The 25,007-nt window shown below is 57.3% G+C and overlaps 1 protein-coding gene across 3 annotated transcripts in view; it reads left to right on the forward strand.

The window, feature by feature from the left end:
* TAFA5 (TAFA chemokine like family member 5) overlaps positions 1-25,007 on the forward strand; it is a 192,618-nt gene that overhangs the window by 166,371 nt on the left and 1,240 nt on the right. For 2 of the 3 annotated variants that reach the window (XM_033405301.2, XM_049694640.1), the window contains exon 4: positions 17,055-23,594. The exons of the other annotated variant lie outside the window; for it this stretch is intronic. In XM_033405301.2, the coding sequence (XP_033261192.1) occupies positions 17,055-17,183 (129 nt within the window). In that variant the 3' untranslated portion in view covers positions 17,184-23,594. Of the gene's footprint in view, positions 1-17,054; positions 23,595-25,007 lie in introns of those variants that run through there. 3 annotated transcript variants of the gene reach the window in all.

Consider the following 25,007-nt stretch of genomic DNA (forward strand, 5'->3'; position numbering starts at 1 on the left):
TGCCGCCCCACCCAGGAAGCTTGGAGCTTCCGGAGGGAGGAGTCCTAGGTCCAACCTGGAGGCCTCTGCGTTCCCGGATTCAAAATGTACTACCCGAGGGCCTCGTGTGTGTCCAGTGTGGGCCCCTCCCACCGAGATTCCTGAGAAAGGCTGTCCAGGGTCTTCTGTCCAAGGAGCTCACCCAGCACGTGGCCCAGGCCTCCACGCTTCAGCCAGGGTCCTTGTGCCAGGTGCCCACCCAGGGCTGGACACACAGAAGGAGGAGCCTCGGGGGCCCCGAGCACAGGACCCCTCACGCTGGGGCTCACGTTCTCGAAGGGCGGTCAGGGGGCACTTTGCAGGTGCTTGTACCAGGCTCCCAGGTGTAAAGAACAGAATACACGCTTCCCCCTTCTGCCAGCTGGAAACCCCTGGACGTGGCGGGGACGTGCGGGGAGTGAACGGAAGAGGAGGCAACAGCGAAGCCAAATGGGAGAGGCAGCTGCACTCGGCAGGTCACGGGGAGCTGAACCCCAGAGGAGCGGCAGGGTCACGCTCAGACCCCAGGACTCAGGAGTCGGGGCGCAGGCCCCCTGCGTGTGGAGTGGAGGTGGAGCTGACAGGGCCGGTGGAAAGGCTGCAGGAGGGCTCCCAGGTCCTCCCTACCCGGACCGTGGCTGGGGCCCCCTGTGTGCCCCGCAGGAGCCCGGAGCCCCCAGAGGCTCACGCCGGGGAGGAATCACACCTTCACAACTCTGGACCCCATAAGGCCAACGCCAAGTGTAGGGGAACTTCCTGAAAACCCGGAGACGGAGAGAAACCCAAGTCCCGAGATGTGAGACCCACCCACTCCCAGAGGGTGCAGTCAGGACACGGGGGTTCTTCACCGAGAAACTTAGGCTCTGAGCTTCCCACGGCTGCTATAGCAAGTGACCACACACTGGGTGACTTCCAGGAACAAAAATCACCCCCTCGCAGTGTGGAGGCCGGAGGTCCAGAGGGGTCAGTGCGGCCGTGCTCCCTCTGCATCCTCGGGGAGGGTCCTTCCTGACTCTTCCAGCCTCTGGGGTTTGCCTGCCGTCCTGGGGCCTCCTGGACTGTGGCCACATCCCACCAGGCTCCGCCTCCGGCTTCCTCCCCGGGCATCTGAACTTCCCTCTTTCCTCTTACAGAGATGCCGGCATCTCATTTAGGGCCCGCCCTACATGAGGGATGATTTCATCTCAAGGTCCTTAACTAATTGCATCTTCAAAGACCCAATTCCGAAGAAGGTCATATTCTGAGGTTTCGGGTGGACAAGAGTTTGGGGGGAGGGTAACCCGCTAGCCTACCAACCAAGCCTGATGCAGAACCTGGGCGCTGTGAGCTGGGGTCTGAGGCCCCTCTGTGAAGCCCCCCATCCCCCCGCCGGGCTTCTAGCATCAGGATCCTCGTCTGGTGGGAAGAGAGAGATGACAAACAAACACAAACCTAAGGAAAGGGGTTAGGAGCTTAGAGGGGACAGACAGCAGAGGCAGCAGAGAGGAGGTGGTGCAGACACGGAGATGCACGGCGAGCCCGCCAGGCTCGCTGCCCAAGGTCACCTTCACCCCCAGCTCCCACCCAGAGTCGGGGCTGCTTGTCTCAAGGCAGTAGCTTCCTTGAAGGAAGACTTATTTCAAGAGCTGTAAGAAGACAAGAAAGCACTTCTGGAAATTACACACGTGCACACACTCGTGATGTGTGTATATGTCTTCGCAGACTTAATATGTACCTGTATGAGTGTGTGTGTGTGTGACAGAATTTGTTAAAACTCCAGCAAACGTTTGGGATATAAAATTGAGGAAATCTCAAAAAGCCAGGAGCAGAACTTAAAAAAAGAAGTAGGAAGAGTAGGAAAGGAAAAGAAAAAACAGATTAGAAGACCGATTCAGGAGGTCTAAAGAATGTAAGATCCAAAAATAGAGACCAGTGAAGAAGGAATTATCAAAGACGTATTTTCTAAAGAAATTCCCAGAACTCAAAGCCCGGGTTTCCTGTGTGCCAGGACTCACCACGGGCCAGAAATGAATGAAGAAAGACCCATCCTGAGGCGTATCAGCATGAAATTTCAGGCCACTGGAGATGAAAACAACATTGTAAAAACTCAGAGGGAAAAAATAGGTCACATACAAAGCCTCAGACATCAGAGTGTATCTGGCTTCTCAGCAGAAGCGCTCCAAGCCAGAAAGCAGCCGAGTTGGGATGCGTTGGAATTCCACGCCACGGCCCAACAGCCCGTGGGGGTAGGGGTCCTCCAGCCTAAAGTCAGTAACTGGGATGGCCCTCCCGGGGTCAGGCAGCCGTGGCCCTGCTCCCCACTCTGGGCGCCCCATCCTCAGGAGGCTGTAAGTGCAGTGGTCCAGCCCCCGGCACGGCCCCCGCTGGCAGGACGGGCTGCTCGAGGGAGGGGCACTGGATGGATGTGTTCCCCGAAAGTTGTGGGCAACCCCCAAATGCAGAGGAGTCAGGCAGTGGGATGCCCTGAAGCTTCCCCAGGAACACAAAAAGGGAAATCATCCAGGATGCTCCAGGGAATGTCTGGGAGCCTTGGGTCTGACGCAGCCCTGCAGGTGTATCGAGATCTCACGCCCTGTCACCTGTCGGGCACCGCGGCTGCCCTCGGGGAGGTCTGGCCCCTCGCGCGATGGACACACACGCTTCCTCGCAGAGCTCACGTGGGTCGTCGACCCCACTTCCCAGGGAACTGACCGAGCCGGAAGTCAGGACCTGTCTGCGGCCAGCTCCCCGGGCGCCGGCCCTCGGAGTTCAGGGGACCAGGCATCACCAGCAGCGTGTGAGGCGGGACCCAGGGGCCGTACGAGGTGTGAGTCCATCCTGAGCGGCTTCTGAGGACTCTCGAGGCACTAGGATGGGCTTGGGCGTGGAGTTCAGGTCACTGTCTGAGGCCGGGCGCGGCGGCAGGTGAGATGTTGAGGTCTCGGCAGGAGCGGTGGGACCCTGACGTGCCTGCAGTGCCAGGGAGGGGACACGGCTGCACACGGCGGGTGCAGGGGTTGAGGAGAGGCGGGGGTCAGGACGACTGGTGACCCCGGCCTGACCCCTCCTGGCCCACACGCAGCAGGCCAGGGCCGCACCCAGGTCGGAAGGGCCAGGACTCGCTGAGGACAAAGGGGGGCCACGTGGCGGCCCCCCAGCATCCGCGTGGAAGCAGTTTGTATGGGTCCCCCAGCAGGGGGGGTAGGGGCCGTGGTCCTGGAGGGGAGCTCAGAGGTGTCCTGGCGGGTGAGATCCGCTGCTGGGTGGCCGACGCCGCGTGGCCGATGAGGGGAGGAGGCGCCTTAGGTCCGGCGGGGCCCGCCGTGCTCCCCTTGCCCCCTTCCCAGCCTCACCAGGGAGCCCGTGCTTCGTCTTTCTCCCAGAGCTTGGCCCGGCCGGCTCTGCGTTCCCCTCGGCTCCACAGGGTGCCCCCTAAGCCTGCCAGGCTCCCTCCCAGGCCTGCGGCCACCCAGGAGCTCCTGCAGCCTTTCTGATGCTCTGCGGTGTCTGGGGTGCCACGCCCCCACTTTGCTGTCCCTCGTGGGAGTCCTTCTGTCTTTCTCTGGGAACGTGGCTCCTTCCATGGCCAAGGTGGCAGGGCCTCCTCCCCCAGGGCAAGGACTTTGGGGAGGCTTTGGTGCGGTTGTCACTCCCCCTGACCGGCGTCCTCCAGGCCTCACTCCCGTCACAGCCGAAGGCCTTCTCTCCTCCACCATCCGGCCGTCTGTCCGCTTTGGGCTCAGGCCAGCACCTGCCCTGGGCCCCGGGAACCGTGGTTCCGTCCCCCTTGTGGAGGAACACACGCTCAGTCCATTTCATGACCCAGGGCTTCGGGGGTCCCCAGCCTCCCTGCCGGGTGTGAGTTCCCACAGATAGGACTATCGCGACGCCAGGTGTGGGGAAGGCCAGGGTTGCCTGGGGACACTTGGGGGGTGCTTGTCCTCTCTGCTCCCAAACGAATGAGCGATCCCGGCAAGCAGAAATGTTCATTACAGACCCTTACCGCTTCCTGCTCTGAAAACCAAAGGAAGGAAACTGGTCGTGAGCCGGGATGAGGTGGCGTGTGCCCTTCTCATCCGAGGCCACGGTCGGCCGCCTTCTGCCCGGTCTCTCCTGTTCCCTGTGGGAGGAGGAGATGGTCAGTCCTGAGGATCTGCTGGGATCTCCCACCCTGAGAGGGCCCACGGGGTCCGTGCTTCCGGCCCCTGCCCAGGCCTTTCCCCTCCTACAGATGATGCCCAGTGGGACCCTGGCCAGGAGGCTGCAGGAATGGCGCAGGGGGAGACCACAGCCTCCTGTCATCTGCGAAGCTCTCCGCTCGGCGGGGAGCAACAGGGCCTCAGCCCAGTCCGTCTCTCCAGGAAGACTCCTTGACCTGCGTGGTCCCTCCCGGTTCTGGATGCCGGCTCTGCGCTGGGTATCGGGCTCGGGGCCACGTCTGCCCCTTGAGGGGATGGGAGGGACAGAGGAGGAGCTGGCCGAACCGTGAGGTCTGGGGCTGAGTCGCCCCCCAGGCAGAGCTGGGAGGCTGCCGTCTGTCTTCTGGAATCTGATCGGATGGTGTTTATGGCGGGTTTTGCCGGAGCCCACACGGTGCTCGGAGGTTGAACTGGGGGCAGAGAGCAGGGCCCTGGGGCCTAGGGGTGAGCTCGGCAGGAGGGCTGGGGAGAGGAAAAGCCTGGAAGGAGCACTGTGGGTGGGAGGACCACCCCCTCTCACCACTGAGGGGGCTGAGATGGGTGGGCCCCAACCAAGCCAGCCCCTCCGTCTGTCTTCCAAGGACCACCCGGGAGGGGCCTGGATGGTCTGTGCCCACGTCGTGCTCCCAAGGGCGAGAGGCTTTTGTGCAGGAGGTTCCAGGATAAACGTGGAGGAACCAGCGGACAGTGGGTCCTCCTCCAGGAGAACCTTGGTACCTGCCACTCACCAGTTCTCTCTCCCTCACAAGCGATGAAAAATACCCCGTCATGACTCTGATCCCCGTCTGTAATCCGTATTGTGTGCTTTAGAATCACTGCTATTCATCATGGCAATAATAGCTGGACATTTTAATAGATTCCGTGTGTAAACACAGACGTAGCTGGTCCGGCACCAGCGCAGCGCGAGCACGGACATTCTTCATCTTCTCGGCAGAAGTGAGCCCAGAAACAAAAGCGGGTTTGACGAAACCCACGATATTTCCATGGGCGCTTTCGGCCAGTTTCATTAGAGGAGGCGTGGCACGCGGATGGCTGTTTACAGTAATTGTGCTACGTGAGTCTCGATTTTCCTTAAAGCAGTTGTCCTTTGAATCATTTTAAATCTGTAAATGGCAAAGGGTTGAAACAGGAGGAAAGGGGTCCAGTGGAGAAAGCCAGTGGGCACTGGACGGGCCACCACAGTGGGGTCGGGTGTTCCTGACACCGCAGAGGTGACAGGCAGCCTACCAAGAGGACCAGGTCAGGGTCAGGGTCAGGGTCAGCAGAGTTCTGACCTGCTTTTCCGTACCTAGGGGTGGCCTTCCCCTTGGCCCTGCACGGGCAGCCGGGTCACGTGATCAGTACATCAGTACTGCCAGCTCCCCCTTCCCTCCGCTCCCCCCCGCCCCCCTGTCCTCCATCCTTTTTGGCTCCATGTGGGATGCCGGGATGCACGGATGAAGCACTCGTGGCCTCCAGATCTCACGCCGGAAGAATCCCTGGAGGGGCCGCTTTGGGGGCTGCAAGGATGGCTATTACTTAACACGTGAGGTCAGGTAGTTGCTGACCAGATGGAAGAGAATGCTTTCTGCAGGACCTCGGTGAGAGGGGGATGCTGGCCAGGTACCCAAGTCCTACAGCTCAGCCTGATGGGGGTGCCTGGGATGCAAGTTTTCCAAATAGTCCCAGATCTCAGCAGTCCTCAGGGAAGCCTGGGGCCCCACCTTCGATGGGGTATGTGTCCCCGTAGGGGGACCCTCAGAGAACAGCGCTGTTGATCAGGACAGCCGTTTTAGAGCGAGCAGACATTGCTACCACCATGCTGTCCATTTCAGCCAGCCTGCCACGCCGCCCAGGGCTGTCCGGGGCCTGCCACCTCCCCCCGGCCCTGTGCCACGGCCGGGAGCGCCCCTGTGGTCCTGCAGGCATGCAGTGCGTTCTCAGCGTGTCAACGTGAGCCTTCATTAAGGATGCGCGAAGTTCAGAGTCATCCCCGGTTTCCAGCAGAGCTGTTTGAGTTGATACTCTTTGTTGAGTCCACGTTTCATGAACTAATTGGGCAGAACGACAGGCAAAGCTGCTGAGAACACGGTTTTGCCCTGTTGGTTTACTACGTCCTTGTAATCTTACACGTGACATTTCATTACCTAGTAATTTATTTTTTCATGAAAGACAAAGGTAAATCTGATGCTGCTTTACTGTGAAAAGGCAGATCGTGTATTTGAGATGGAAGTTAAGTCAGCACGAGCACGGCAGAACTCGCCAGGGCAGTGATGTGCTTCCTAACCCAGCGCGGCTCTGGCTCTGATTCAGAACAACGGGCCCCTGGCATCTGCTCCACCCACCCCAGCCTGCCCCTCACGCCCCAGGGTCTGGACACCCAAACCTCTCTCTGTGGTTGTGTCTTGCGCTCGGCCCTCTCGCTGCGGTCTGGGTGTGACCCACGGTCCCCAGCCCAGCCCCTCCGCCCACAGAGCAGCTCTGATGGCTTCTGGGCGCCGCAGAGGGTGTGAAATACGGCATTTGGCGTAGACATTTGTTAAAGATCAGTCTTGAAAAATGAAATAGAGGGATTTGTGTCTCAATCTAAATCCCTTTAAATGCCAGCTCCCCATTAAACTGAGATGTACCCGGTGATGTAAGTGTCGGGATGGTACCAAGGCCGGCATTGTCATCTCTGCGGTTCTGCCCCTGGGTCCCCTCCTCCCCCAACCAGAGCTTCGTCTCAGGCTCACCTGGACCCGTGGGGGATCGCACCTCCCCACACTGCCCTGCTGTGTCAAGCCCTGTTCTCTGGGCCCCCGGACAGGGCCGCCCCCTGCCCCGCCCCTGCCGCCTGCAGGCTTGGCAGGTGTAATGCACACCTGGGAGGCTGGCCTTGAGGGAGTCACTTTCACCTCTCAGAGCCTCAGTTTCCTCATCTGTGGAAGGGGTAAGCGTGACCCCAGGCTGACGTCACAGGTCCTTGGGGTTTGGGGAAAGGGCAGTAGTGGATGAGAAGCATTTCTAAACCCCAGGGGAGTCTCTGTAGGTGAAAGGTTGGTGAGTTTCCTCCTGTGGCACCTTCCAGAATATGTGCTCATGTTCCCAATGGCTGCATCCGAATGAAGCCACACCCTCGTTCCCTCCTGAAAGCCTTCGGTGCCTTGTAGCAGGGACGCCCAGGCCCCGGGGGTGTCTCTCCACTCTGCGTGTCCGGGCTGCACCTGGCCTTGTGCGGTCATGGCCATGAGGCGTCAGGGTTTCATAGGACAGATGGGCGTGTGATGGGCGAGGAACAGACAAGTGGAGACCTGCATTTTCCCTCTCCCCCATGACCTTTGCCTTCCATGCCACGAGGATGGCATGCTCCCCAGACCTTTGGAGGAGAGAGGAAGAGTCTGGTCCTCGTGCCAAGTCTGTGGAGAAGTGGCCGTGGCTTTCTGGATTACTAGGGTGACAGACTCATCACACTGGCTGAACAGCCTCAGCCCAGCTTCCAATTTCAAAAGATTTTGAAAATAAGGACAACTGGCAATAGCATCATGACTTGGAGAGAAGAGAAGTGTGCACTGAGGTCAGGTAAGACCCTGCTGGGTGCTTTGCCAGAGTGGACGGTAGAAACCTCAGGATGCCCCTGCTTTTTTATCCTCTGAGCCCCTGCTCTAAGACCTCCTGTGATGCACAAAGAGCCCAGGGCCTCCTCCTGGTGCCTGGACCTAACCTTCGGACTAGAGACCCCTGCAGTGGTCAGAAAACAATCAGGCAGAGGTGGAGCCTCCCTGCACCACGGTTCCCCCTTCCCTCTGTGAATACGCGGCTCTAGCAGGACCAGGAAAAGATGCCAGCGCAGAGGTGAGCTCCACTGGAAGGGGCAGAGTTAGCAGGAAGAGCCTCTCACCTGGGGCGGGAGAAGCCAGATGACGGGCTCACCAAGGCCATGTTGTCCCCGCTCAGTCTTCCGTTCTCAAAACTCTGCAGCTCAGACAGAAAACCTGACCTCCCTGGTGGGATCAGACCCCACTGAGAGCTGCCTTTTGGATCCCATGAAGATCGAGGGTCTCTGCACATCACCCCAAACCTCTGGGCCAGCCTGGGTCAGGCGGAGCCTCCCACAGCCCCTGGAACTGAGAGGAAGGGTGCAGACTCCCTCCCCCTGAGCCTGCTGGCTCGTTCCGGGCCGGGATTGGCCTCTGCCTGTTTAAAAGGGAATAAGAAAAGCATCACAGCCAAAATATAAGCAGGAGCCTCTGAAAGGATGGGCACTGTCTATGGAGAGGAGCACTTTCTGCAGACGAAAGGCAGGGTGAGCTCTGGAAATAACCCCTGCGGTAAACGTGAGGCTTCCGGTCAGTGTCTGCTTGTGGGCATCAAAGAGCTAAAAGAGGCTGTGACCTCTGTGACCCCAGAGCAAGAAGCCTGAAGGAAGGGCAGCCTGGGATGAATTGCAGGCAAACGGCCAAAGGTTTGCAGGGCCAAATAGAGACTGAACTCCATGGGACCCAAAACATCAGAGTGGATTGAGATGTGTACAGAAGCTGCAGATAATGGACATGTCACTGCAGAGAATCAACACAGGGATGTGAACCAACCTTAAACCGAGAGGCAGTTCATAGGAGACCCAGAAAATGAAGCCAAAGAGAGAGATGTTGTAAGTACAGAAGACAGAGGACAGAAATCCAACCTGGGAAAGTGGATGCCGCCGCGGGGAGCCACGTGGCGAGAACAAAGAATAACCACGTTAAGGTGAAAAGAGAGAGTTGCCGAGAAGCTGTCCTGAGCCAGGGGAGACCCCCAATTAAAGCAGAATGAGAGCATCTGGGACCCAAGCACCCATGGCAGTATCTGTGAATCGGAAGAGTGAAGGAAAACTCTCTAATCATCCAGGTTGTACTGGAGAAAAAAACTAAGGCAGGAGGACAAGTCCATAGACCTCTGAAGGCGTAGACAAGCCACCTCTGAACCCAGGAGACCCAGAACCAGAGTGAAGGACAGACCATCTCCAGGGATTTGTCAAAAAATGCTTCTACTTGTGAGTTCAGTCCTATTTCTGGTGGTTGTTTTGGACACAGGGAGTAAACAGGATGGCTTTAAATTTGCAAGGATTTAGAAAGTGTACCACCCACATACCTTTCCTGAAAGAGTCAATGAAAGATGCCCTGGAGCCAATCAAAGAAATACGAATGAGTGGCTGATGACCTCGGAAAGGTCATAGGTCATATGTAAGAAGATCAGTGGTGACTAGATACCAATTAACTACATGGGGCTTAGATATAAATTATTCCTGTAACTGTGGTTATGCAGTTGAACACAAAATTGGCGACACTGTTATTTAATGTACTCTGTATGTTGTGAAGACTATTTTTGTATAATCTGATTTGTAACTTCTCGTTAAATTGACAACAGCTGCAGGGGGGCAGCTGCAGACGAAGAAAAGAGTCACTCAATGTCTCTTCATGGAAGGAAAGAACTTACATCACTAGGGAAATGGCTTAATCATTAAAAGTGCATTTGATTAACATAAAGGCCACCACTAATAGAAACAAGAACATGATTTCTCCTAAACTACAGTGGAAGAAAAAGCAAGTGGAACTGTGTGTAAGGAAATGAACCATGAAAGGGGCAGAACCAGAAATCAGTGTGGAACATGCTGATCAAGACAGAAATGAGGCTCAGTGGTGACAATAAATGTAAGTGGGCTAGCCTTCTCTTCTAAAAGGCAGAGACTATCAAATCAGGTTTTTTAAATAGTCAAATATGTGTTGCCTTCTAAGGGCACTGCTACAAACAAACCAAAAAGTTTAAAAGCAAATAATAAACAAAGTTACTAGGCAAGTGAAATGGAAAGGAAATCAGTAGGTAAAGTGATTAAATTGGAATAATATGGTGGCATATATTGATACATTTAAGGTGTGTATATAGTTATTGACACATACTGATCCATGACAGTTCAAACTAGTAGAAGTATCACAGAAACCTTTACGTACTGATTAACATAAGTTTACAGGAAGCAAACCCAAGTACGAATAAACAAAGTGATCAGAAACACAATTTTTAGTTGGAATTTAAACAGCTCTTAAATCTGTGTTAGGTCAAGTAAACACCACTGATAACAACAATAAAAAGAACCAGGGCATAGATCTTTTGAAAAATGAAATTACCAAGGTTGAATTTGCAGCAACATAGTTAACATTATAACATACAAATAGGCTGCTTCTAACTTTCTATTATTTATGAAATTTACAAAAATATCCATAATCCAGGTTACTAACCAACCTAAGAGGAGGCATGTGCCAACTTTCTTTTCCAACCACAATGCGATATGTTTAAAACTATACCCAAAATAATGACCTTAACCCTAGCAACCAGAACCTTCCTGTAATTTGTTGGTTGAAGGATGAAATAGAACATGCAGACCGACCCACGAGTCATATGCAGGTGTGAGGTCAGTCTTTCCAGCTCCACTCCCAGGCAAAACAATTGTGATCTGCTTAACTCAGAACACGTGACCTTGCTCTCTGTGCCTCCGTCTCCACATCTATAAAATGGGCAGAATGCTATTCCCTGCTTCCTAGGGCTGCTGTAAGGTTGATGGAGTTAGAACGTTAACACCATCACGCGGGCCAGCACTTACTGGACAATACAGTGTACGCATCTGACTGACCGTTAAATCTCATTTAAAATGTGACGAGAATAAGAGAGTGCACCTGTGGGTACAGGGAAGGATGGACTCGTCGGTATACTTGTGTCTTAAATAACTTTATTTTTAACTCAGAAAGAACGAAAATGAAGAAACCAAGCTATGGAAAAAGCCACCTTCAAAAAGATTGGAGAAAACCTGTAAAGATGAAAAAGAAATATTAATGATTTTTTTAAAGGCATGGAATTAATCGTTGCATCGCTGGCAAAACTATAAAAATGCATTTTTACTTCTGTCATGTGTAGATTTTTTTTATGTTAGAAAATAGTTCTGAAAGGAAGAAGGGAAAATCAGCCTGCGTTGGGGCCTCAACTTATTCAAGAGTGCATGCATAGCTAGCCCACTGATCACTGCATATGGAAATTTGATTAAAGATATGATTTTCTGGGGAAGGGGGATTACCAAAAATAAAGGCATAGAAAAATGTTAATATTCTCCAGTAAAAGTTCCAGACGGAGATGTTTTAACTGGCATGTTCTTGAAAGCATTCGGTGTACAGGTGTCTCTTCCCCGCCAACTGGGAAATGTGGAAAATTACCCAGTTCATTTTAGGAACTAGTGAAACCCTGATGCTGGAAAGGTCCCCCAAATTAGAAAAATACCCAGAAAGTCATTTTGTTCAATAAAGACTTTTGAGTCTGTGCTGTGGGCTGGGAGCCCTTCCAGGCACAGAAATCCTTCAGCAAAGCACCCCGAGGCCCTCCAGGACCTGGCATTGTTTTCAGGATGCTGCCCCCTGGTGGGAGTAGTGATTGGGACATAGGTCACCCGCACCTGCATAAAATGACAGCGGACTGATTTCTGCAGTCCTTTAAAAGAACCAAAAAAAAGGCCACCACACAGTAGCTTTATGTAAGAAATGTAAATATACTTTAATATTTCAGAATCAGGTAGAACGAAAAGCCCTGTACGGAGATCAAATAAAATGTGTGTTCTGATTCAGAAGATGCAGAAAAAGGCACCAGACAGACCCTGTATTTATTCCTCAGAAAAATATCAAGAGAACGATGGTCACAGACCTCCAGGCTAACCTGGAAGAGAAGGTGGGCTCTCCCTGGAACCCAGTGTTCCCCCCGAAACCAAAGCTGCCCTTGCACTGAAGATGGACCCCGCCCTGTCCATACCTGACTCTCGCGAGGCTAGCCTGCAGCCACCCGGGAACTTGTTACTTTTTGGAAGTTCTGGCAAATGAACTCACACAACTATTTGATATGAGAAAATGCAATCATTATTACTTACAGAAGGTAAATGAACAGGTATTTCCAAAACTCTGGAGAATCACCTGAAATGCCTTGAAAACTAATTAGAGAATTTATTAAATTGGACCAGTTATGAACATAGAAGTTTCTCTACTTGTGTTCAACTGTAAGCTTTCATAGACACAAACAAGCTCTGGTCTAGATCAGAGGTCGGACGACTACCGCCTGCTCGCCAAATCTGGCCCCCCACCTATTTTTTAAATAAAGTTTTATTGGCACACAGCCTTGCTTATTCACTCACATATTGTCTAGGCATGCATTCACACTGCAATGGCAGGGTTGAGTCTTTGCAGAAAGACTTTTATGGCCCGCAAAGCTGAAAATATACACTACCCGGCCCTTGGTAGCGCAAGTTTGCCAACCCCAGACTAGATTAATAAAGGCTTTCAACCCTGAGGGCCAGGGCACGGAGTCAGCAGTAGCTTGAACACAAGTGTCATTTAGGAGGTGAAAACGGGAGGTGAAATTTGTAGGCAGCTTTAAGGAAGAAACATGCCCGCTGGCACAGGAAAGAGAGACTGGACAAAAGCCTGTGTGTTCTCACCTCCAAGCAAGTATGTGTAATGATTTCATTACAATAAATAAGTGAAATAAAAGTAAGAAAGAGAGAGGGGAGAGCTCTGTTAGTAGCAGGAGAAAACATAAAATAACTCGGAATAACTTTGGTAAGAAAAGGCACCTATGAAGATAATGGCAAAACCTCCCCATGGGAGACTTAAGAAGACTTGAATAAATTAATAGAAAGACGTCACATACTTTGATAAGGTGAGGGATTGTCTAGATGTTATGAGGTTGTCTCTTCTTTCAAATTTGATGCTTAGATTTAATACAGTTTCAATCAAATCTCCAGTGAGTTTTTTCTGGAACATTACAAAATGCTTTCACATTTTATATTGGGTGGGACTCGTCCGCGGTGTGTGGGAAGGCTTTGGGACATGCCGCAGTGTCCGCCTCCTGCTGGGGATGGACAAGGGGGTAAAGGGAGCTTGGTGAGCAGCTCAGCCCTGGGCGATGCAGCCAGTGCTTGGTTCTGCCCTTCATCCCCCTCCCGAGTTAACAGCGGACCCTGTCTGGCCAAGTGCCCAGGATACAGTTAAAACCCGAGAAGACGTTGGCTCTTCTGCTGCTCTTTCTGACCCATGAACCAGACCATGTGGTCCTGAGATGAACCTGGGTGTTGGTGAGCACGGACTGGGGGTACAGTGTGGAAGGGGCAGCCCCCAACAGCAGATGCTGGGAAAACCAGCTTCATACTTGGGAGAAATTCAACCTGCATCCTTACCTCACACCATGTTCCAAATTAAATTCCCTAGGGATTACAGACTAAACTATGACACATGAAACCATGAGATGGTTAAGGACAAGTCCAGGTGGACACCTGAGTTCAGGGGGAGGAAGGATGCTGAAACGGTCCATGAGCCTGAAAATAGTAAGAATCGGTGACGATCGCAGACACTCGCCCATGCTGTTCTGAGCACGTGCACAGGTCGACCTGCTCAGGCTGACGGCCACCGTGGGCCATGCTCTGTTACCACCCCATTTTATAGATGAGAACACTGAGGCCTTCTGCAGGCCACCCAGTGACCGAGAGACTCACGCTAGGCCCGCCTTCAAGGGGCAGCCCTGCCTCGCCTTGATATCCCAAACTTCTGAAAGTCCAGCTCACCTTCCGAGAACAGAGGCAGATGGCAAGGTGGGCGTCGGGGGACCCGCCTGGCAGGAGCTGGTTTCTAACCCTGGGGCTGGGGGCAGCAGGCAGACGAAAAGGCACACAGCCCAGGGGTGGAAAGTTCCTGAAACATGAAGTGGGGACAAGGAGTGGCGAGAGATTCTCCGTCGGGGGTCAGCAGCTGAAACACGAATGGGCGCTGCCCCTCGGGACTCGCCGTGGTTGGTGTTCGTTTCTTTACCTTCATGTTGAGGCCTCGTGAAGGGCGCTGGTTGTAAGCATGTGAATTTGCCAGTCTTTCTGGGACGTGCTGGGCAGTGTGTCATCAAGAGAATCCGAAATGCATGTTTCAGACCCTTTGGAAAACAGTCTGGCATTTGCTCAAAAAGTGAGACACGGAGCTACCGTGTGACTCAGGATCCCTCTCCTGGGGGAATTCCCGGGGTGGGATGGGGGCGTCACTGCTGACGAGTGTGGTTTGGGGGGATAGAAATGTTCTACGTTGACTGTGGTGGTGGTTGCACAGCTCTGAATAGAGCAAAACCACTGACTTGACCCTGTAGCTGGGCACGTGGTCTGGGCTGTGAGCTCTCCCTCCGTGAAGCCGCTATTAGCAGGTGGATGTGGATGGATATTTGAACAAGAAAGGGTTTGTCCTCGGCCCGGTCTTGGGACTCCTCTGACTGACAGGGGCCTGGCGGGGCCACCGCCCCCTCTGCCGACGTGTGGCACCGTGAAGAGCCTGCCTGGGCCCAGCAGGTGACCTGCCCAGCCCCTGAAAGTGGACACAGGAGGCAGCGCAGGGAAGGGGTTTGACCCTGAGCTTCCCGGGCACACGGGGCCTCCCTCGCCGCTGTGGACGGCCAGGTGTCGGGGAGAGCGTGTCTGATGACACCTCTGAGGACACACCTCCACCCACCCCACCCCAGCCCCGTCATCGCCAGACATCGCCTGTGAACTTGGGACGGTGGGTCGGCCGCGAGCTGCGGTGGCCGAGGCCGTCATCCTGCGATGCCGGCCGGGCTCTAGCTGCTGGGATTGGCGGAGCGGGTGGATGGGACGTCAGAGGCCGACTCTGCCAGGAGACAAAGCAGACAGGCCCGCACCACCCACACTCCCTTTAGAAAAGCCGCCTGGCCAGCCGGCCGTTCCCAGGGCAGTTGAGCCCGTGGGGAGGTCGAGGGCAGCCCCCTGCAGAGCTGGAGGGGGCCTGGGCTGAGGCTGGCCCGCCGGGGAGACGTGACCCTGGCAGCATCAAGGTCATGAGTGGAGCTGGACTGGACCAAGTGCGACCTGTGAGGGGCACGGGCTGGTCTCAGCCGCTTCCCTCACCCAGGACTCAGGCACCCACCCGCCTTCGGGGCAGATGGAGCTGGAGGCCCCTGTGTGGGGCTGGGGCCCGGGAGCCTGGCTCGGGGCGGATGAATTTTCTGTGCTGCTGCGCATTTGGTGACGGAGAGCCTTGGCCATCTCACAGCTCAGCAGTCAGACATCCAGCACCGCGTGGCCGGGGTCTCGGCCCAGGTCCCACAGGGCAGAAACCCAGGTGTGCGCCGGGCTGCGTCTCACCTGAGGCTCCGGGAAAGAGCCCCGCCCAGGTTCACTCAGTTGATGGCAGAATTCAGGTCCCTGGTGCTATAGGGCTGAGGCCAGTTTCCTCTCGGCTGTCCCTAGAGGTCACCTCACTCCTCGCCAGGCCGTACCCTGACCCTGGGAGCGGGTGGGTTCTAAGGGTGGCCTGTGGCCTCCGTCCCCGGTGTCACCTCGTGGCCGTGTTGCATTTCATTAGCGCGGCTCCCCTGGTGGGGCCCCCCTTACATGCTTGCACTGGCGCCACCTCTGTGTTCTGCTTTCATTTGTAGGAAGTGGAGTAAGAACTTACAGGTACTTAGGAGATGCCGTGAATGCAGAGTCCTTCCAGGTCTGGGGAGTCGTCTGTCTCTGCATCCTTTATCTCATCTTGCCTGCCCATCCTCACGTGGCGTGTGGTTTATTTCCATAATCTCGCTAGCTGCCCTGTGCGGTGTGGGCATGCTGCTCGGCCAGGGGACAGACCCACGGCTGCTCGAGCAGGGCCCTGGGCCATGGAGGGGTGTTTTCCTGAGAGAAGGAGGCCTGGGCTTTGCAGTACCTGATGGATGTCCTCAGTAAACCTCCATATTCTCGGTGAAATCCTATTACCAGCATCATCACTTTATTTAGGACGAGGAGACCAGTATCCCTTTATTTGTTCAGAGGCCGTATAAACCCAGAGGAGCCTAGACAAAGTACCGTCAGGACCCAGTTCTGCAGACATGCGGGCGCCATGCAGAAAAAGATGCAGTGGTCCTGGGTGAGGCTGTCGGACGGCAGCCGTGCTCTGCTCACAGCCTCTACTCCTGTGAAAAGGGGGAAACTGTGCCCCTGGGTGTTCCCGTTTCAGGCTCCCATTTAGTGGATGTGGAAACTGAGGCTGTGGCAGCCAAGCCCCTTTCCTGAGGCCACAGGACAGGAAGAGCCCAGCTGAGATTCAAACCCAGACCTGTCTCAATGGGCTCCTTCCTAAGACCCCAAATCTCACCAGTGACAGACCCCAGGCTGTAGGGAGGGGGCAATGGTGGGGCAGGAAATGCACACTGGGGTGGCCCCAGGGAGGCAGCTGCTGCCAGGGTCCTGGACCACAGCCCTCCGCCCCCTCTGAGACCTGAGTCAGAACGACCCTCCACAGGCCTCCAGGGCCGGGCAGGGAGTTGTCCGGCAGGTACACACGTGCACACACATGTACACATACACGTGCACACACATGTACACATACACACGCACACAATTCCACACACCTGCACACACATCGACATAAATGCACATACACTCACATGCACACATCTCCACACACGTGCACACACTTGCGTCGATGTTCTTTTTCAAATGCCCGTGGAGGCTGCTGTCAGTTTTGTTGAGACCCTTGCATCACTGGGCATTTAATCTACCCTCGGCATCTCTGAGGCCTTTGTAACTCTTTTTTTCAATATGGCTTCTCATCACAGAAAAGCGGGGAATGAGGCCCTTGGAGAGGGTAAAGCCCCTGATGAAGGGTGTGCTGGGCGGTCACTCACCACAGGACCATCCAGTAAACAGGGTCCGGATCATTGCCTTAATGGCTACGTGCTGATCACCCTTCAGAGCCAAGGGTCAGCCCAGCTTGGCCCCTGATCTGCCCCTGTTCGGAATTCGAGGCTCAGGGGCGATTTTGCTTTGGTGGCATGAACTCTCAGTCACCCCTCCTCCTTTTACAGGGGCCTTATAACCGGAGCCACCCCTTGTATCAGGATTGGACCTGGATCCTAGCGTTCCTGACCCCAAACCAGAGGCGCCAGGATGCTTCCTTCCCTCCCGGAGGAGGAAACAACACAGCTTGTCCATAACGAGGCAGCTCAACAGAAATAGAAACTGCGGTCCACGAGGACCAGCCCCCCTCAGAACCCCACCACTGGGACGCAGCCTGGTGCAGACTTTCTAGAAACTTCTCTCAGAAGACAGACTCCAAGAACGAGTCATAAGCCAAAGAAAATAAATAAATGGTTCTAAAGATAGACATGACTTTCCCACATCAGAATCAAGAAACAGGTTTTTTATTAGAGAAGCTAGACCATTTAGCTACACAATAAATCTGTATTATTACAGCTATCAGCTTGCCTAAAGTAAGGACACTCCAGTCTGCTTGTCTATAAAAGCTAAATAGAACAGCACAAACCTTCCCCCAGAGGGCCCCGGCAGCTCTCGCCCATCCTCCGCAGCTCTCTGCCTCGTGGCACAGAAGGGCTGCGCTGTCTGTGCCGTCCCACATCACTTGATGCCCTGGTTAGAGCAGTCTGCTGCCTGGCCCCCGGTCCCTCACGCGCAGGTGCTGCATCCTAGCGGTGACCGAGTGGCGGATGCTTTCATGGTGAGGACAGGTGAGATGCCTGGAGCAGCCCGGCTGCACCCAGAGCTGGTGTCTCATCTTCGGGCTCCCTGCTCAGGTCCATAAGGGCTAAGAAGCAGCTTACGGCAGGTGCGGGCTGCGGGGCTTGTGGTGGTTCTGGCCGTCCCCGGGTTTAGCCTAAGCTCTTGCTCTCAGGTCTTCTCCCTCTCGTTCTGCTGGGACACCCATGTCGGCGCTGAGCCCCTGTCTGACTTGCTGCGCCCTTGTCCCTTTATCCCCTGAGGCTCAGTCACCCTATGGTCTGCGGCAGCAGCCTCGCCCCGCGTGAGCGGGCACTGAATCCGCTCCTGTCCTCCGACCCGCAGGGCCCGCTTTGCGAGGGGGAGATCAGTGAGCACCCAGACGTGCCGACCCTTTACAGTTGGCTCCAGACGGCCCTCCCAGCCTTTGCTGGCTCTCCATCAGCCCAGCGAGGGCTGCGGTCTGTCTCCTCAGGCCCTGGGAGATGAGTGGCTTCGGGGGATCGAAGCCAGGTGGAGACTTTGTTAGCCAGGGACCCCAGGAGGAGAGACCCACTCCGGCCGGAGCTGAGGCTGCCGGACAGATGTGGTCCCCCGAGCCCTCACCAAGGGCTGCGGTGTGAGGATGGAAGGAGGGGGCTCCCGGGGTCAGACCCCGCACGTCCCTGTTGGCTGTGCTGCCCCGGGGCTTCCAGACTCGGACCGTGGCAGGGCCGCGAAAATAGTGGTGCACAGAGGTGCCCATCTGCTCTGCCTGGTGCAGGGCCGGGGTCGCCACTTCACGCTGCTTCCTAAGCACAAGGGGACATATCCTGAGGCCACAGGGCAGGGACGGAACTGCCCCTCCAGCTGAAAGGGCCCTCAGCACCCCACCCAGGCTTCCCCTGTCTGCCTGCCCCACTCCATCCCCTCCCCAGCTTCTCTCCTATGTGGCACCGTCGTGGCCTGGCCCTTCAGAACTGGCCCAGCAAGGTCCCGCCAGGCACTGTTCGCAGCCCTCAGCCCTGCAGATTCCCCAGAGCGTCATGGGCCGGGCATGTTCCATGTCATCAGGGCTGTGCTCCCTGTTTGGGGGCAGTTCACGTGACCTTGCTGTGCTGTGGGCTCCAGGAGACGAGACCCTCCACTCCTTGCCTACTAAGGACCCCTAAGTATCAGGAGGTGGCATAGTTGTCATTCTTCTTGGCGTTAAGCAGCCCCTAGATGGGGGCAGAGGAGTGATGGAGATTGGGTGGGGGGCAGAGGCCCTTAGAAGCAGCCGCAGTGACAAGACACAGGTGCGTCCGGGGCAGCTGGGCTGGTGCTCGAGGGGCGGGGGAGGGACTGGGGCCCTGCTCTCTCACGCTGGGCATCCTCAGACCAGGCCTTGGCCCTCGTGCTGCCCGCCCCCACTTTGTCCCCGGCCCCGCCGTTCGAGGTGCCGCATCTCTCTGTCCCGCCTGCGCGCTAGATGCCAGTGCGCGTTTTCACAGGGCCTTGGGTCTCCAGGTGGCTGGTCGTCTCCTCCCTCACAGCAGGGCAGAGGGGGACGTGTCTGAGCAGCCAGGGCCCCTCTGCGGACGATCGTGTGCCCTCCCTCCTCGGGCGTCTGGGACATCCCAGGCTCAGGAGTCAGTTAACCACACTCCTCGGGTGTGAACTGGCCGGATAAGGTCAGGAAATGGTCCCAGAAACTCAATCACGTGGCTGGGCATGGATGGGATGATGCACAGCCTTTCCAGAAGCTTCTCCCCGGTTGTTTTTACTCTCTCCGTGGTAGCAGCCTTCATGGTCAAGCTCTCTCACGCAGGCCATGGTCATCTCGCTGCCCCGCAGTTTCTACGTCTCCGCTGTCCGTTAGAACCTTTTGTTCGGGGCTTTCAGCCCAGAACATTGTGCTCTTTAAACAGAAGACTCAGCCTGCCCCCAAAGGCAAACGGAAACTTTTAGAGGAAGAGGGAGTATCACTCAGGGGACTCACAGGGCTGGAAGGTTTCCTTTTGTTTTATAAACGATGCTTTATAGTGTCCAAATACCAAGAAAAACCTCCTCGTCACCTCCTTGCCCGGCGGGAAGGACTGCCCTGGACGGGAACTCCGGCCGTGTCCACAGCTCAGTCCTCAGACGAAACACTCCCGGGACTCTCGCCACTAACTGAGAGGCTCTGTCCACTGAGCCCGGTGACCGCAGGGGACACGGGCAGTGCTGGGCCGGCTCCTGTGTCAGTTTGTCCAGCGTGCAAGGCGAGGTGACCCTGAGACCAGCTCTGGCCACCTCGGGGGCGGAGTCCCAGAGAAATAGCCGCAGACCCCGAGGACGCAGCCCATGACCTTGGGGTGTTGGACGGCCATGCGCAGAGCTGGAGCCCGCCGAGTGCCGGCTGCTTTCCAGGCCCGGGGACACCAGGGGGTCACACAGAGGCTGCGACCCCAGGACACTCTGGATCTCCGCACACCAGGAGAGCAGCGGCACTGACCACCGGGATTCAGGAAGCTGGGTGCAGCTCCCAGAAAGCCCCTCGAGGGGGAGAGCAGAGTTGAGGACAGCTCCCTGGCAGCAAACGTGGGGTGTTGGAGCCTCGTCAGTCACCTGGGACCGGCCGCTTTGCCTCCCTGGGCCTCTGTTCCCACTGGGGTAGAAGGTCCTAAAGCCGTGTGGTCAAAGGGTGTCTGGGCGATGTTGCATACGGAGCCATGGTCAGCAGGACGGGCTCAGAGCGGGCGTCACTGCCCAGTTCAGAGGGAAGGGAGGTGACCCCGGCCCTGAAGGAGCCCACGGGGGTTTGGGGAGACTCCCAGTGCAGTGACAGATCTGACCCATGAGAAATGTGTAACCAGGACGAGCAGGTGCCCTCGGGGAGGCCAGCTCTGGCAAAGCTCAGGGCCCTCCAAGGAGCCGGGGCCCACATCGAGTTTCTTGACCAAGCTCAGCTCGGGGTTGGGGTCGCAGGGCTGCTTAGTGGGACTGTCCGGGGGGCAGTGGAGCAGGGAAACCCCTACAGGGGAGCCTTCACCAGGGAGGGGGAGGACGTGGCCACAAGGACGCCACCTGCTGACCTGGGGCAGCGTCCTGGGCCCTCAGATGCACAGATGGGGAAGGACCCCAGGTTGGATGCCCTCTCCAGAGACAGGGATCCAGCAGGGCCCTCATGACACAGCCCCAGCATCCGGCCAGGTGGCTGTCATGGTCCCGCCAGGCCCGGGGTCCTGGTCACTGGCCCTGCGTGTCCCTGAGCAGGTGGGAGGTAAGGGCCACGTGGATGAGACATGACTCACTTCTCATGGGTCATCCCTGGGGCTCAGGATCCCAGGCGGGGTGGGGGGCAGCCTGCAAGAGAGCAGGGGGCTGCTTCCTGGGTGTCCCCGGGGTCTGGCCGATTGTCTTGAGAAGACGCTCCCTGGGGAAGGGCGCCGGAGACCAGTGGGCCACTTCCCAGCACGGGAACGTCCTGCAGCCTGCAGGGACCAGCCCAGCGCTGGTTTTCCAGTGAGCTGTGAGGACCGGCCCAGGGCCCTGAGCGGGGACCCCTGTGAGGCCCGAGGTGGGCCTCGGCCGTGTGCTTCCCCAGCTGGAAACGCTTCTCTGAGGCCAGAAGGGGTCTGCTGGCTTCTGCAAAGCCTGTGTGGCTCTGCTGGAGCTCGTCCTGGCCATTTTGACTACTTTTCTGGGCTGCAAACCCGACTTCCAGGCCTCTTCTCTGGTCCCGAGGCCTGGGGACGAGCTGGCAGCCAGCAATCGTCTGTTGGCTGGGTCGGGACTTGGGTCCCATCCGAGCACAGCCGCTGCGGACATCAGGCTGCCTCCTGTCTGTTCCTGAAGGCCAGGCAGGCGCCGGGGGCAGCCAGCCCCGGAGTCTGACAACAAAGGCCTCAGAGAGTGTCTGAGCTCTGGCCGGGGGCGTCCGGTGACAGCCCACCCTCTCCGGGCAGCTCTGAGCCTGCATCCCTCCCCACTTAGCCTGGGCCTGGTAGGAGAAGGCAGCAGACATCCAGGGCTCGGAAGTTAGCTGGACGGGCTTCTGTGTCCCTCCAGACCCGCTGGGCTCAGGGGTTCTGTCTCTAGGCTGGCCTGACTGGGGGAACTGGCCAGAGCAGACAGGGGCCTGTATCCAGCCCTCCCCCCCGCACCCACCAGGGGCAGGAAGCGCCAGAGGCCAGGGTGCCTGCAAGAAAGTGGAGACCCCCCCGCCAAGGATGGGGGACCTACAGGGGCAAACACCTGTGACTGTAAGAAATGACTAGAACGTGTGTAGTGACTGCATTGCTTCAAGCCGTGAGGGCTTCCTAGCGAAACATCAGCCGTGCTTACTGCCCCCAGACGAAAACCTCCGTGTGTGTGAGGCACCATGAGTGAAAGCTAAGGGTGGACCAAGCTGGGAGACAGGCCTGCAGTAAACGTGCCCGGGACTCTCCCTGGCCTGCGCACGTGGGCGCAGCTGAGATTATACACGCGGTCTTGTTCGGATCAGTAAGAAATACAAGACCTGAGCAGATGAACTGACAAGACGGGCCGGTGCGAGTGGCCGGGGACCGCGTTGGCAAGATTATTCCACTCCTCTGGTCGTCAGGAGAAGTGAAGATGAGCCCTCAACCAGATCCTGCTTCTCTTCTGTCGGATGAAGGCGGACGTGAAGCCTCCGTCATCTCAGCTCGCAGACGACGAGAAGCAGCCCCCCAGGCGGGGCGCGGGGGGCACCGAGACAGCCCGGGTCCCTGGGAGTCCATCCAGTGGGGCCCCGTGAGCACGTGTGCAGCCCAGGAATTGCCGATCGCACAGACCAGGCTGCCGACCTCACAAACAGTGCAAATGTTCACGCGGAACCCAACCCTCATCGTACACGTGGATGTGTTCTAAAGGGTGTGAAGGAAATACACTAAATGTAACCAAATATCTTCTGATATGGAAACGTGGATGGATTTTTATTTTCTTTTTATACTCATGTGTTTCCCCGTTTCTCTACAAATAAGAATTTATACAATTTTGTAGGTAGAAAAAGTAGAATCAGTGCATCCTTTCTTGGTTAACCCCTCAGGTGCTGGTGAGTGACTGTGCTGGACGGTCTCCGTCGTGGACGTGGCTGGACGGGTCGGGGAGGGGGTGGCTGCCACGTGCTATGGTCAGCAGGGCGTTGGGCCTGGACGGACAGGCCTACAAGGTCCGAGTGAGGCGAGGGTCACCACCACTCCTGGACTCCTGGGTCGAGCATGCCATGTGCAAGGAGGCCTTTGCCAAACTCGGGAAGGCTGGGGCTGGACGTGTCCACTGGGGTCCGGGTCAGGGTCCCTGGGCCGAGATCAGGTAGCTGGCCAGATGTGGAGAGAGAGCTACAGCTAGGACCCTGCGGTGGTCGGAACGGTGACCCCCCCTCCAAAGATACCTCGTGCCCTGGCTCTGCTCCCCGTGCCCTCCCGCTTCTGGGATGGGCTTCAGGCAGCGGAGACGGAGTGAGGGCTGAGCCCACGCACGCCCACAACCGCACGTGGAGGTTCTCTCGGGCCCCTGTCACCTCCGGACGTGTGCTCGCGGCCTTGGGGTCCCACAGCAGCCCTGCTTCCACAGCCCCGTGGGGGCGCTAGTCCTGCCGAGAGAGTGGGCGCCTGTCAACCTGGAGCCTCAGGCAGCCTTGAGTCCCTTGGGGCTGGGGGCAGAGAGCTCTGACCCTCCCTGGACACCCTCAGCTCTGGTCCAGCTCTGCCATCAACCTGCTAGGTGTCCTTGGGCCTGAAACACCTAAATCCAGTTAACACCCCCTCACCACTGATGCGTTCGGGGCGCCCGCGTGTGCGGGCTCCACACAGAGCTGGGGAGGAGACAGCACGGTCCGGCGGGGCCTCAGGGAAACCTGAGGTTCTCAGAGCTGCTCCTTGGAACCCTGTGCCGGCCTCGGGGTTCCAGGACCACGGGCGTGGAGGAGGGGGGGCCGAGCTGAGTCCTGCCCGGCAGGTGCCTAGGACCACGGGCTTGGAGGAGGGGGGGGCTGAGCTGAGTCCTGTCCGGCAGGTGCCCAGGACCATGGGCCTGGAGGAGGGGGTGCCGAGCTGAGTCCTGCCCGGCAGGTGCCCAGGACCACGGGCTTGGAGGAGGGGGGGCCGAGCTGAGTCCTGTCCGGCAGGTGCCCTTCCTCATGGCTCCTGGCTGCTGTCTGGGAGCTGCAGGTGGAGAGCAGGGTCCCTGCAGGGGCTCTGAGTGCAGTGCCGAGGCGCTGTCAGAGCTGGGGTGGGATGTGCAGCCCAGCCACCTGGGGAGGGGCCTTGTCTGTCCTGGAGGACGGCAGGCCGGAGGCAGTCAGTCCACATTGCCCCCGAGCCGGCCACCGACGGAAGACAGTGAAGATGTGAGCAGCGCTTGCCCGGCTCACGGCCCCCGGCGGCTAATTGCAGCGCAGGACAGGACGGACGGGCAGCGTGAGGCCCTCGGGGCGGGGCCTGGGGAGTGGCCCGTGTGAGCCGGACAGCCTGCACACAGCCCGGCGGCTGAGGACGCGGGAGGAGCCAGGAGGCCGTGGTGTGGTCCGCGTGACAGGGACAGGGGCCTGCGACGTGGGCGGGGCCTGGTGGGAGTGTGACCGGGGCCGCAGGCAGGTGGCAAAGGGCCGGGGCTCAGGCCAGATGGGGTAGACGCGGGACCAGCCCGGAGGCGGACGAGCAGCTGCAGGGAGAGGGGAGGGGCTTTCTGGGGGAGGTGTCCCCCAGCACATCTGGAGAGGCCCCTCCCAGGCCATCACACCCGCTGCGTCCCATTCCCATGGTATGTGTGGGACCCCCAGGACATCGTCCACTCCCTGCAGAGCTGGGCCTGCTGGGAGTCGGTACAGGGAGGGCAGCCCCATGCGCCTGACCCAGGTCTGGGGTCCTAAAAGGCAGTGGCCACCTGCATACTCTCTGTGGGACCCCAGGCCTCGGGGTCCCTGCCTCAAATTGGGGCCACCCTAGGGGTTGAGGGAGCCAGTGGTCCAGCGGGGACATGGGACAGGAGGCTGCTGGACACGGGTCCCACCACCTGAGGCTGTGATGCTCTGTGGAAACCACACTCCCTGCTTTCCTGTCTCCGTCACTCTATAGGTGATGCCTCCGCTGCCCCAGAGCAGAGGCTGGAACCCTCACATCGCCTCACGGCTGTGAGCCGGCCTGTTGTGTCGCATCTCCTGGGACCCTGGGGTGTTGGGTGTGGGTGCTTCGGGCCTCACCAACCAGCATGAACACCCCAGCTCTGCAGCCTCCCAGGGGCTCTGTAGGGGTGAGACACACGTGTTCCCATCACTCTGCTCCGTGCAGTTCTGCAGTACCTGCTGTGTACAGGGCACAGTGCAAGACACGGTTAGGGAA

Source organism: Orcinus orca, chromosome 11, assembly GCF_937001465.1.
Source record: "Orcinus orca chromosome 11, mOrcOrc1.1, whole genome shotgun sequence".
NCBI classification, from domain to species: Eukaryota; Metazoa; Chordata; class Mammalia; order Artiodactyla; family Delphinidae; genus Orcinus; species Orcinus orca.